This window comes from Thalassophryne amazonica, chromosome 6 (genome assembly GCF_902500255.1).
Source record: "Thalassophryne amazonica chromosome 6, fThaAma1.1, whole genome shotgun sequence".
Classification (NCBI taxonomy): Eukaryota; Metazoa; Chordata; class Actinopteri; order Batrachoidiformes; family Batrachoididae; genus Thalassophryne; species Thalassophryne amazonica.
This window is the reverse complement of record NC_047108.1, coordinates 35,525,591-35,538,208: the sequence shown is the minus strand read 5'-3', so window position 1 is coordinate 35,538,208 and position 12,618 is coordinate 35,525,591. Positions and strand designations below refer to the sequence as shown.

General features: G+C 42.4%; 1 protein-coding gene across 2 annotated transcripts in view; it reads left to right on the top strand.

Moving 5' to 3' along the window:
• Positions 1-12,618, top strand: part of nr1h5 (nuclear receptor subfamily 1, group H, member 5) — a 133,776-nt gene that overhangs the window by 106,528 nt on the left and 14,630 nt on the right. The window contains exons 3-7 of one of the 2 annotated variants that reach the window (XM_034171986.1): positions 3,916-4,323; positions 4,413-4,553; positions 4,830-4,954; positions 9,591-9,689; positions 9,774-9,870. In XM_034171986.1, coding sequence (XP_034027877.1) covers positions 3,916-4,323; positions 4,413-4,553; positions 4,830-4,954; positions 9,591-9,689; positions 9,774-9,870 — 870 coding nt within the window. Of the gene's footprint in view, positions 1-3,915; positions 4,324-4,412; positions 4,554-4,829; positions 4,955-9,587; positions 9,690-9,773; positions 9,871-12,618 lie in introns of both variants that reach the window. The other variant, XM_034171985.1, reaches the window with a different exon arrangement.

Below are 12,618 nucleotides of genomic sequence, written 5' to 3'. Positions count from 1 at the left end.
TTGGTGACGAAAACTATGAAATTCACTCAAAATGCTTCTTCATTATAGGGTGAAATTCACCCTAAATATGGCATGTTCCCAAATTATATGGTTGCTGAGAAAAATTTCACCAAAAGAAAACACCATTCAATCGAACTTATACATTACCATAATGATTTTGGAAGACTGTACAACCTGAACTTCCAGTAAAGAAATTTCCAGGAGTGTATACTACGTATCCCTCAAGACAGTTTACACAAAGCTCTGTATTTACACAATAGTTTAAATGCTAAAATGACTCTTAGAAAATTTACAGCTATTGGTAAAGAATATTATTTACAGCATGTTGTCATTTTCTTGAATTGCTTAGTGTGAGGAAATAATTTGCAGAATAAAACGGGATTACTTGTCTGACAATCTGTTTCTGGTGAAAGATGAAATTCAAATCAGTGGAGATGTTTCACTACAGAAGAAGCTGACTTCTTCCACCAATAAAAATTAAGCATTTACATCTGAATTGTTGTTGCTGTGTGAATGTGCTGCCGACACATCACAGGTACAGTGGTCTTACATCAAAAACCACTTCTGGTCTACCAGAGTGTTTTCTCTGTTTAATGTCAGGTCCCATGTCAGTCTGACTCGTTTACCAGCTGTAGTGTAAGTGGCCACACGTTTTCTCAGCAAACTTAAAAAAACTAAGCTGTTGAAACAAAATGAAAGCTGTTTATCAGTTACAGCCTGATGGAAGCTTCAAGAGACTAAAAATCATTTGGGGCACTGAGCACTCTCAGCTGCATCCTGTTCTCAAGCTCTCACTCTCAGCTTTACGATCACCTCCCCTGAGATTCATGAATTCTCTGAAGTTACACTTTGGAGTCACATTAGATCACATTTGCTATATAAATAAATGAAATGATTTCTACAGTGTACTCTGACTTTGCTGTGTGACCAACATAGCAGAGTTTCATCAAATGTTCAATCACTTTTTGGTTGCACGAGCAGGACAGATGAATATAAGATCACTGAAAAGTATTTCTGTCTTCCAGGAGCTGTAGCGGAGCAGATATGTGGATGACTCGTGACTTTGACAATAAAAATATGAAATTTGGCACAGTGTTCGAGCATACCCTAAAGATCATTTATGGCTATAGGGGCATCGCAGAGGCAGCCATTTTCCAAGATGGCCACCATGCATTGCTGTTTTATTAGCAGCTCAGGCTCTAGACTAGGGGTGGGCAACTTGTTCCAGAAAGAGCCTAGAGGGTGCAGGTTTTCTTTGCAGCCACAGACTCCACCACATGATTTCACTGATTAACTGATTCCATCTGCTCAAAGTGATATTAATCAGTGATTTGTATGGCAGCACCCTGACATCGGGGTGAATATGAGGCCTTATTGTAAAGCACTTTGAGCATCTGATGCAGATGGAAAAGCGCTATATAAATACAGTCCATTTGTCATTTATTTACCCAAGGATCCTCTGAAGAGACTTAGACTAAAACAGGCCTTAGGTTACTGATCAGAATCCAAGTCTCACAACCATGTACAGGAAGATAGGAACCTCCATGATTCTAAAAACTGGAACCCTTGCTCTACTGGAAAGGTATTGACAGACCCAAGTAACTCTGTCCAGATACCTCATGACTCCATAACCTCTTTCCATGCATCTCTAAGTCACACTTCTGATGACTGCAGTGTTACTCTGTATTGTAGAGCTTGACAAAGGCTTCCCAAAGTAATGTCTTATGCATGTGGTTATATCAGTTATTGATGAATGACACTATGTAATGCATTGTCATTTGAGGGATCAGAGAAGACAGGTGCTCATCTTAGGCTTGCACCCTTAAGCCACCTTGACACTTGCACACATTTGATCCCCGCACTGGCACACAATCTGAAGTGCCAGAGTATAAACTCGTTCTAAAGTGTGCATGAGCTGTGCGCAGTTGCATGCAAGTGCGCAAAGAAAATTTTGAAATGTTCAAAATCTCTTGCATGCATTTTGTGAACTAGACGTAAACATTGCATAGTCTATTCGAAAACATTGTGTGTCACTCCAAGTAAATGTGTCTCATTGCCACAGCGCATCTGAATGATTATGACGAGATGTTACATCTCCAATAAACATAATTTATATAAATTATCAAACTCATAAGAAGGAATGAGAATGCACCTGTTTTACAAAGCCTTTGAGATGATTCCATATGCATTCTCCACATCATGAAGCACACAAGAGAAGCAACAGCTGCAGATAATTCCTCTGTGATTCCAGGAGCGATGAGAGATGGTTTCATCAGCCAAGTTCTGAGAGCAAATACATCATCCGCTATGAAATATTTATTTTATATAACGCGGCCTGGGTTAGCACTGTTGCCTCACAGTGAGAAGGTCGTGGGTTCAGTTCCTGTGGCCTTTCTGTGTGGAGTTTGCATGTTCTCCCAGTGTGCGTGGGTTTCCTTCCGGGTGCTCCGGTTTCCTCCCACATCCAAAGACATGCGGGTTAGGTGGATTGGAGTCTTTAAATTGTCCATAGGTGTGTGTGTGTGGGTGTGTCTGTGTTTGTTTGTCTGTTTGTGGCCCTGCGACAGACTAGCGTCCTGTCCTGGGTGTACCCCACCTCGCGCTCTATGACTGCTGGGATAGGTTGCAGCCCCCCGCGACCCTTAATTGGACTAAGCGGTAGAAGATGAATGAATGAATGAATAATGCAGCCTCAAACGGGACAAAGCACAGTATCCAGAGGGACAAAGCGGGTTGCATTTGGCACGACCAACTGTGCAACAGTTAGGGGATTAAATTTGTGCAAGTGTCAAGGTGCCTTTAACCTTTGTGCAATGAAATTCCTGTAGATTACTGGAATCTTTTCAAGATGTTATGCACTGACGAGGGAGGATTATGCAAATTCCTTCTAATCTTTCTTTGTGGAACATTGTTTTTAAACAGTTTTCTCATGTATTTCTTGACAAACTGCAGATCCTCTGCCCAGCTTTGCTCCTCAAAGACAGCCTTTCGTGGATTCTACTTTTGCACTATATCATGATTACATTCATATGTTGACATCACCTGCTTGAATAACATTTATTTATTTATTCATTCATTCATTTGTTTACCTCATTATAATATGGTTGTGAGACTTTGATGTGAACTAGTGACATAAGGTATGGATGACTTTGGTACTAGGTCTCTTCGGAGTATCCTTAGGTACCACTGGAATGACTTGGTATCAAACAGGCGGTTGCTAAGTTAGACTAAGATGTGGAGTATTGCTTGTATTGTGAGGCAGTGTCAGCTTCGACAATTCGGCCATGTGGCTCGTTTCTCTGTGCATGATCCAGCACGCAGGTGCCTGAGCGTTGAGGACCCGAGTAGCTGAAGAAGGTCAAGGGAATGCTCACGTTTCACCTGGCTGTGGCAGATAGATGGTTATTTTAGAGATGTGGAATGGACCGGCTGTCTACCTGGGTGGTTCCCATCCAGGACGCAGTGCGGTTCCATGGTGTCATGGATGCGGCAAGGCGCAGCACCAGTGTGTGCTCCCAAACTTGATTTGATTTAATTTCAGTAATTGATGGGTTACAAGACAGGCGATTTGAGGAATGGTGCTGTTCAGCAGAGTTGAATATTTTAGACACATACGGGACATTGTGTCTGTCAGCTGTGTGATCAGTCAATATTTATTCATGTTGTACACTTGATATTTGCTGTTTTCCAGTCAAAGTGGGAAACATAAGAATTTCTCAATTGAAAATTCCCACATCTGACTTCAAAGCATTCCAGCTCCCTGAAACCAAATACAACAAAATGACTGGATGAAAACTGTGCATAAATGTTAATATTCTGATATTACTAACACTCATGCAGACACACTGGCTACTTATTAGATAAGTAGATGTTAATAAATCCCTATCTGAAGCATAAAGTTTCCATGTTTTTCAGACATGCTGACTGACCCTCTGGGATACACCTTGCAGGACCCCGACCTCCAGCTACTCCCGTACAACCAACAACAGTACAGCCCTACCAACCTGTCCTTCTCCCTCTATGGTTCTCCTCCCTCCTCGACCTCCTCTCCGTCCTCCTCCTCCTCCTCTTCCTCTTCCTCACAGCTCTGCCACCTCCCATACCACTACACCTCCCACTGCCTGGACATTCCCTGTAATCCCAGCTCAGATATCCACTGTGGAAGTCTGGTTCAGGGTCTTGGAGGAGGTACACTGCCTCCAGGGCGAAGGATGCGCATTGGCTCTGGGGGGAAGAGTAGAACTCAGGACGAGTTGTGTGTTGTGTGTGGTGACAAAGCATCAGGATATCACTACAACGCTCTCACCTGCGAGGGATGCAAAGGTGGAGACGGACACTATGGACTACAGAAGTTTCTCTCCATGGAAGTCTTGGTTTCAAGCTTATCTCCTCCTTCTCCTCTCTTCCTTTAGGTTTCTTCAGGCGCAGTGTGACTAAAAAGGCCGTGTACCACTGTAAGAGTGGGGGTGGCTGTGAGATGGACATGTACATGAGGAGAAAGTGCCAGGACTGCCGCCTGAGGAAGTGTCGTGCTGTGGGAATGTTAGCTGAATGTAAGGATGAAGTGATTCAGTGATTGTTTGAGTCCACTGACAATAAATTATTATATTTACCTGGTGATGTAAAGTGGTTTTATTTTAAGTTTATCCTTTCTAACAATAAGCGCTCCATAACCAGAAATTTTATTAAAAGCAATCAAGGACTCGGTCATCAAGACTTCTGGTCCAGGATGGACAAACGTAGGATGTAGACAGAAGACACTCATCTGTCTGAGCAGGCAAATTTTTCCCAGGCTATTTAATTTTTCTCTCTCTCTCTCTCTCACTCAGGCCTGCTGACAGAAGTGCAGTGTCAGTCTAAACGGCTGAGGAAATGTGGAAAAGACAGAGGCCAAGAGGACGAGGACAGCACAGACAGCAGAAAGATCAGCTCTACAAGCAGACCATCTGTACAGGTGCTGGGCTGCAAGACAGTGTCATTACTACTCATTTGGAGTTGGGTTCATTGGTATATGTATACATATACAGTGAGGCAAATAATCAAATAAGTGGATCAAATAAGTATTCCGTACACCTGCTGTGTACAGCATACCAGAGCATTGCAGTGATATGACATGCTATCAGCTTTTATCATCCACTTGAGTCTCATGAATGTCACAAATTGCTCTCTCTCTCCCTATATATATATATATATATATATATATATATATATATATATATATATATATACGAGGGCTGTCAATAAAGTAACGGTCCTTTTTATTTTTTTCAAAAACTATATGGATTTCATTCATATGTTTTTACGTCAGACATGCTTGAACCCTCGTGCGCATGCGTGAGTTTTTCCACGCCTGTCGGTGATGTCATTTGCCTGTGAGCACTCCTTGTGGGAGGAGTCGTCCAGCCCCTCGTCGGAATTCCTTTGTCTGAGAAGTTGCTGAGAGACTGGCGCTTTGTTTGATCAAAATTTTTTCTAAACCTGTGAGACACATCGAAGTGGACATGGTTCGAAAAATTAAGCTGGTTTTCAGTGAACGGCTGATGAGAGATTTTGAGGTGATTCTGTCGCTTTAAGGACTTCCCACGGTGCGAGACGTCACTCAGCGCTCTCAGCCGCCGTCGTCAGCCTGTTCAAGCTGAAAACCTCCACATTTCAGGTTCTATTGATCCAGGACGTCGTGAGAGAACAGAGAAGTTTCAGAAGAAGTCGGTTTCAGCATTTTATCCGGATATTCCACTGTTAAAGGAGATTTTTTTAATGAAAGACGTGCGGACGGGTCCGCGCGTCGGGACGCAGCCGCCGCGACGCTCCGCCACAGGAAAAACACCTCTGTTGAAAGCCTTAAGGACAAGTTGGAACATGTCCTGCCTGTTAAACAATTTCTCATATACTCACTCCACTGAAAGCCATCAAAAGCCGCCTGGATTTTACAAATGGTTATCAACACGGAGGTGTTTTTCCTGTGCCGCCGCACCACGTCGGCTGCGTCCCGACGCGCGGATCCGTCCGCACGTCTTTCATTAAAAAAATCTCCTTTAACAGTGGAATATCCGGATAAAATGCTGAAACCGACTTCTTCTGAAACTTCTCTGTTCTCTCACGACGTCCTGGATCAATAGAGCCTGAAATGTGGAGGTTTTCAGCTTGAAACAGGCTGACGACGGCGGCTGAGAGCGCTGAGCAACGTCTCGCACCGTGGGAAGTCCTTAAAGCGACAGAATCACCTCAAAATCTCTCATCAGCCGTTAAAATTTTCACTGAAAACCAGCTTAATTTTTCGAACCGTGTCCACTTCAATGTGTCTCACAGGTTTAGAAAAAATTTTGATCAAACAACACGCCAGTCTCTCAGCAACTTCTCAGACAAAGGAATTCCGACGAGGGGCTGGACGACTCCTCCCACAAGGAGTGCTCACAGGCGAATGACGTCACCGACAGGCGTGGAAAAACTCACGCATGCGCACGAGGGTTCAAGCATGTCTGACGTAAAAACATATGAATGAAATCCATATAGTTTTTGAAAAAAATAAAAAGGACCGTTACTTTATTGACAGCCCTCGTATATATATATATATATATATATATATATATATATTATACACACACACAGTTGTATGCAAAGGTTTGGACACCCCTGATAATTTCCATGATTTTCCTTTATAAATTGGTTGTCTGGATCAGAAATTTCAATTAAATATATCACATAGCAGACGAACACACTGATATTTGAGAAGTGAAATGGAGTTTCTAGTATTTACAGAAAGTGTGCAATAATTATTTAAACAAAATTGGGCAGGTCATTTGAATGATTTCAATACATTTAGCACTAATTATTGGAAAAGAAAATTGGTTTGGTATGGTCATTGACCCTTGACCTCCTTACACAGGTGAATCCAATCATGAGAAAGGGTATTTAAGGTGGCCATTTGCAAATGTTTCTCCTTTTTGCATCTCTTCTAATGAGTGGCAACATGGGAGCCTCTAAACAACTCTCAAATAACCTGAAAACAAAGATTTCGCAACATCATGATTTAGGGGAAGGATACAAAAAGCTATCTCAGAGATTTCAGCTGTCAGTTTCTACTGTGAGGAACATAGTGAGGAAATGGAAGACTGTAGGCACAGTGCTAGTTAAGCCCTGAAGTGGCAGGCCAAGAAAAATCTCAGATAAGCTGAAGCGAAGGATGGTGAGAACAGTCATAGTCAATCCACAGACCTGCTCCAAAGACCTACAACATGATCTTGCTGCAAATAGTGTTTCTGTGCATCGTTCAAGTATACAGCGCACTTTGCACAAGGAGGTGCTGTAATGCAGAGGAAGTCTTTTCTGCGTACACGCCACAGAGTCGCTTAAGGTATGCTAAAGCACATTTGGACAAGCCAGCTTAATTTTAGAATAAGTTGTTGTGGACTGATGAAACTGAGTTATTTGGACATAACAAGGGGTAGTATGCATGGCTGAAAAAGAACACAGCATTCCAAGAAAAACACTTGCTACGTACAGTAAAATTTGGAGATAGTTCCATCAGGCTGTGTGGCCAGCGCAGGTGCTTGGAATCTTGTTAAAATCGAGGGACACATGGATTCCAGTCAGTATCAGCAGATTCTTGAGAACTGTGTTCATGAATCAGTGACAAAGTTGAAGTTGCACCAGGGCTAGATCTTTCAACAACACAATGACCCTATACTCTGCTCAAAATCTACTAAGGCATTCATGCAGAGGAACAAGTGCAATGTTCTGGAATGGCCATCTCAGTCCCCAGACCTGAATATTATTGAAAATTTGTGGTGTGATTTTAAGCGGGCTGTCCATGCTCGGAAACCAACAAACCTGAAATGTTTTGTAAAGAATGGTCCAAAATACCTTCAACCAGAATCCAGACTCTCATTGGAAGCTATAGGAAGTGTTTAGAGGTTGTTATTTCTGCAAAAAAGAGGATCTACTAAATATTGATGTATTTTTTCTGTTAGGGTGCCCAAATTTATGCACCTGCCTAATTTTGTTTAAATCATTATTGCAGACTTTCTGTAAATCCTATAAACTTCATTTCACTTCTCAAATATCACTGTGTTTGCCTGCTATATGATATATTTAACTAAAATTGCTGATCCAAACAACCAATGATTTATAAAGGAAAATCATGGAGATCATCAGGGATGCCCAAACCTTTGCATATATATATATATATATATATATATATATATATATATATATATATATATATATAGGATTCACATATTTCAAGTGTAGAGGGGGATTTTAAAAGAATGGCTGTTTCTGTTATGTTTGTGTGCAAGGGTATTAGAAATTGCTTTGTAACATTTTTCAAGTAACTTTACACTGCTGACACAATTCTGTTTAATTCATGGATTGATTAACATGGATAGTAAGCAGCTTTCACAGTGTCTTGACTAAATTAAACAATGCAAACAGGTAGGCTAATACATTTAGTTGGTCAAAGGGCCAAACACTTTTTCTGGACACGCACAGTTGATACTGGGTTGTTGGGATTTGTGGGGTTTTTTCTCAAATACAAATATAATTTGACTTATTTCTGTGACATTTTGTGGTGATATGGCTCTTGGGTTAAGAAATTATTTATTTTTTTTACTTGGGTGAGGTTGTGGGTATGCCTGATTTTTTTTTTTTTCCTATTAATCACTGTCTGATACTTTTAAAATTGACTTAATAATGTCACACCTATCTAATTTAATTAAATTAATACATTTATTTTATTTTATTTATATTGCGCCAAATCACAACAGAGTTGCCTCAAGGTGCTTCACACAAGTAAGGTCAAACCTTACCAACCCCCAGAGCAGCAGTGGTAAGGAAAAACTCCCTCTGAGGAAAAAACCTCAAGCAGACCAGACTCAAAGGGGTGACCCTCTGCTTGGGCCATGCTACAGACACAAATTACAAAACAAATATATAAGAAATGAGGATTCAAGACGAGACAGAAGAATGGTGTGATTAATGGTGTCAAAAGCTGCAGTGAGGTTGAGGAGGACAAGAATGTTGAGGTTACTAGAGTCTGAGGAAAGGATAAGATAGTTGGACACTTTAAGAAGGACTGTTTCCGTGCTGTGTTGGGAGTGAAAATCAGATTGAAATGGTTCAAACAGTTCACTGGAGATGAGGTGAGATCTGAGTTGGGAGGAGACATGTTCAAGACGTTTTGATAAGAAGGGAAGATTGGAAATGGGCCGGACATTTGTCATGATATCAGGGTTGAGTCCAGGTTTTTTTGAGGATGGGGTGACAGCACCCAGTTTGAGTGTTTGAGGGACTAGACCAGAGCTGATGATATCTGTAGTGAGTGTGGAGATGGATGGGCTGGGATCCAGAGCACAGGTGGAGCTTCTCTTATTTTTATTTCACAGAATGTGTTTTTCCAGTTTGGAGTTCACATTGATTTCATGTCTTATGTGGTCAATTTGTTTTCTCACATGTTGCTCTACAAACTGTACTTTGACTCCATTGTTCGTCAGTGTGGTCACCCAACTTGTAATTTCACATAAAAATGTAAAACTGCTGTATGCTGATTTCACCTCATCAAAAAGTTTAGTGTTCCCTCATGTGTGCAGCAGGTGGTATGTGCAGGTTTGACCTCAGAGCAGAAGTCCACAGTGGACAGGATGGTGGAGGCTCATCGAATATACCGAGCACATGACAGCAGTTATAACAAGGTCAGTCACAGCGTGCACACATTCTCACAGTCATGTTTCCGTGTTCTGTGGTGTCTTCATGTTGTCTCATGTGCACCTGCTCAGTTGTTTGAATGGCCATGCACAGAGGATGGGGATGACCTGCCTGATGTTCTACCACCCCATGTGCAAAGACTGCTACAGTTTGCCAGGACAATACCAGGTGAGACAATGATTAACTTTGATCTTTGTAATAATCTTATTTTTCCCGTTCGTCTACCTCCAAAGGAGAAGCTGATTTTGTGTGAAAAGCCCCATCTGCGTGAACAATATCTGAAAAAGTGGTAGATATATTTGAACAAACCTTGTTTGCGAGGCGATCTTTGGGTCTGTGAAGTCGAATCTGGGAGCATGTGCTGGTGCTCCACCTTGCCATCCTGGGACCCAGATGGCAACCACCTGGGCAGATAATCGATCCATCCCCACCTCTTGAAAGTAGCAACTATCTGCTGCAGTCAGGTGAAACTTGGGCATTCATTTAGACTTCTCTAGGCCCTGGGGTCCTGATCATTGTAATGGAAAGACAGAGGACCCCTGAGCAGAGAACAACACTGGTATGTGGTAAAAGCTGCTCGTATTCAACGCAGATGTCACTGGATCAGTCAGTTCACTCAGCAGTACCGGTCCAAACTACAAACTGTGGAAGCATCTGAAGAGAAGGGCTGAGAACACAGGCAAGGCATTAGCACAAAGGAATTCTTCAAGCAACATGTCTGAGGGATGCAGCAAATGAGTAATCCAATGAAACAAACAGTGCTTCAGTACACAGGTAATAAACATACTCGGTAAACAGGTCAAGAAACAGCAGCCTACACTCAGGAAAGATGTAGAGGCAACATGGTTCTGCAACTGCAGATTAAACATGGGTGAACATGAACGTGAAAAAGCAGGCATGAGAGCAAGACAATCTGGCACTGGAGTGATGGGCTGGGGTTGGTTTCTTGTGCTACCGAGTTTTTCTCCTTTGTGGTAGTGCTTCCACATCTCTTATTTTGGTAACTGCTTCATGTGTTTTACTTCCTGTCAAATGGGTGTCCAGTTTATAGTGTACTGTTACTTCTTCGCTGATTGTTTCACATACTGTACTATGACTTGAAAAGCTGTTGTGAAGGTGACATAGAGATCAAGTGGACAGAGATGAAGGAAGGAGGAAGAAGTGCTGCGGGTATGAGGTGCTCAACTGCTCCACCTCTGGGAGCTGAGGTGGATCCTGCTTCTGCAAATGCTCTGCCATGCACCTTGACACTTTGTGCACATATCTGTTCCTTCACAAGAAACCATCCAAATAGCATTGTGCCAGTTTCAAGCTCATGCAGCTCTTAAAGGGAGCAACAGATGACCCTGTTATGTAACACCCATGATTACCGTATTGTTCTGAACATAAGATGACCTCCCTTTTTCACAATCTACGAGGTCTATTAGAAAAGTATCCAACCTTATTATTTTTATGGACCATATGGATTTGAATCACATGTGATTACATCAGACATGCTTGAACCCTCGTGGGCATGCAAGAGTTTTTTCACGCCTGTCGGTTACGTCATTCGCCTGTGGGCAGTCTTTGAGTGAGGAGTCGCCCACCCTCTCGTTGATTTTTTCATTGTTTAGGAATGGCTCAGAGACTGCTGCTTTGTTTGATCAAAATTTTTTCAAAACTGTAAGGCACAACTGAGTGGACACCATTCGATAAATTCAGCTGGTTTTCGGTAAAAATTTTAACGGCTGATGAGAGATTTTGGTCCGGTAGTGTCGCTTTAAGGACGGCCCACGGCGCCTGACGGCGATCTGCGCTTCGAGGCGGCAGCGTCTCGCCATTTCAAGTTGAAAACTTCCACATTTCAGGCTCTGTTGACCCAAGAAGTTGTCAGAGAACAGAGAACTTTCAGAAGAAGTCGGCATGAGGAGTTTATTTGGACATTCCATTGTTAACGGACATTTTGTAATGAAAGAACGTGCGGGCAGAGTCGCATGTCGGGCCGGACCCGACCGCGGGGGGTCGCGACAGGAAAAACACCTCCGTTGGAAACCTTAACGGGCAAGTTGGAACATGCCCAAGCTGTTAAACAATTTCTCAGTTACTCACTTGTTGAAAGCCATCAAAAGCCGCCTGAATTTTACAAATGGTTTTCAACATGGAGGTGTTTTTCCTGTCGCGGCGCACACAGATTCGCCGAGTCGTCACGGAAACGACTCAGCGAATTTGCGCGCACGTCTTTCATTAAAAAATGTCCTTAAACAGTGGAATGTCTGCATAAAGTCCTCATGCCGGCCTCTTCTGAATCTTCTCTGTTCTCTCACGACGTCCTGGGTGAATTAAGCCTTAAATTAGGATGTTTTCAGGTCGAAACAGGCCGACGACGGCGCCTGGAAGCGCTGCGCGACGTCCCGCTCCGTGGGAAGTCCTTACAGCGACAGAAACACCCCATAATCTCTCATCAGCCGTTAAACTTTTCACCGAAAACCAGCTAAATTTCTCGAATAGTGTCCACTCGGATATTCCTCACAGGTCCAGAAAAAATTTTGATAAAGCAACGCACGCCGTCTTGAGCAGCGTGTGAAACAAAGGAATTCAGCCGAGAAGGCTGGACCACATCTCACTCAAGGCCTGCCCACAGGGAAATGACGTCACCGACACGCATGAAAAACCCACGCATGCGCACGAGGGTTCAAGCATGATTGGTGTAATCGCACGTCATTCAAATTCATATAGTTAAAAAAAAAATAAAAGTGTTGGTTTCTTATCTAATAGACCTCGTATTTTTGGAAATAGTCTTTTTGAAGACCAACTATTCCTTTTTGTAATAAAGAAAATGCTTTTATTTGAAAATAATGCAAATTAAAGCACGTTATGGGCAGCCACTTATTCTCTTTTTTTTCAACCACATACTGACACACTGATGCTTTTAGGACA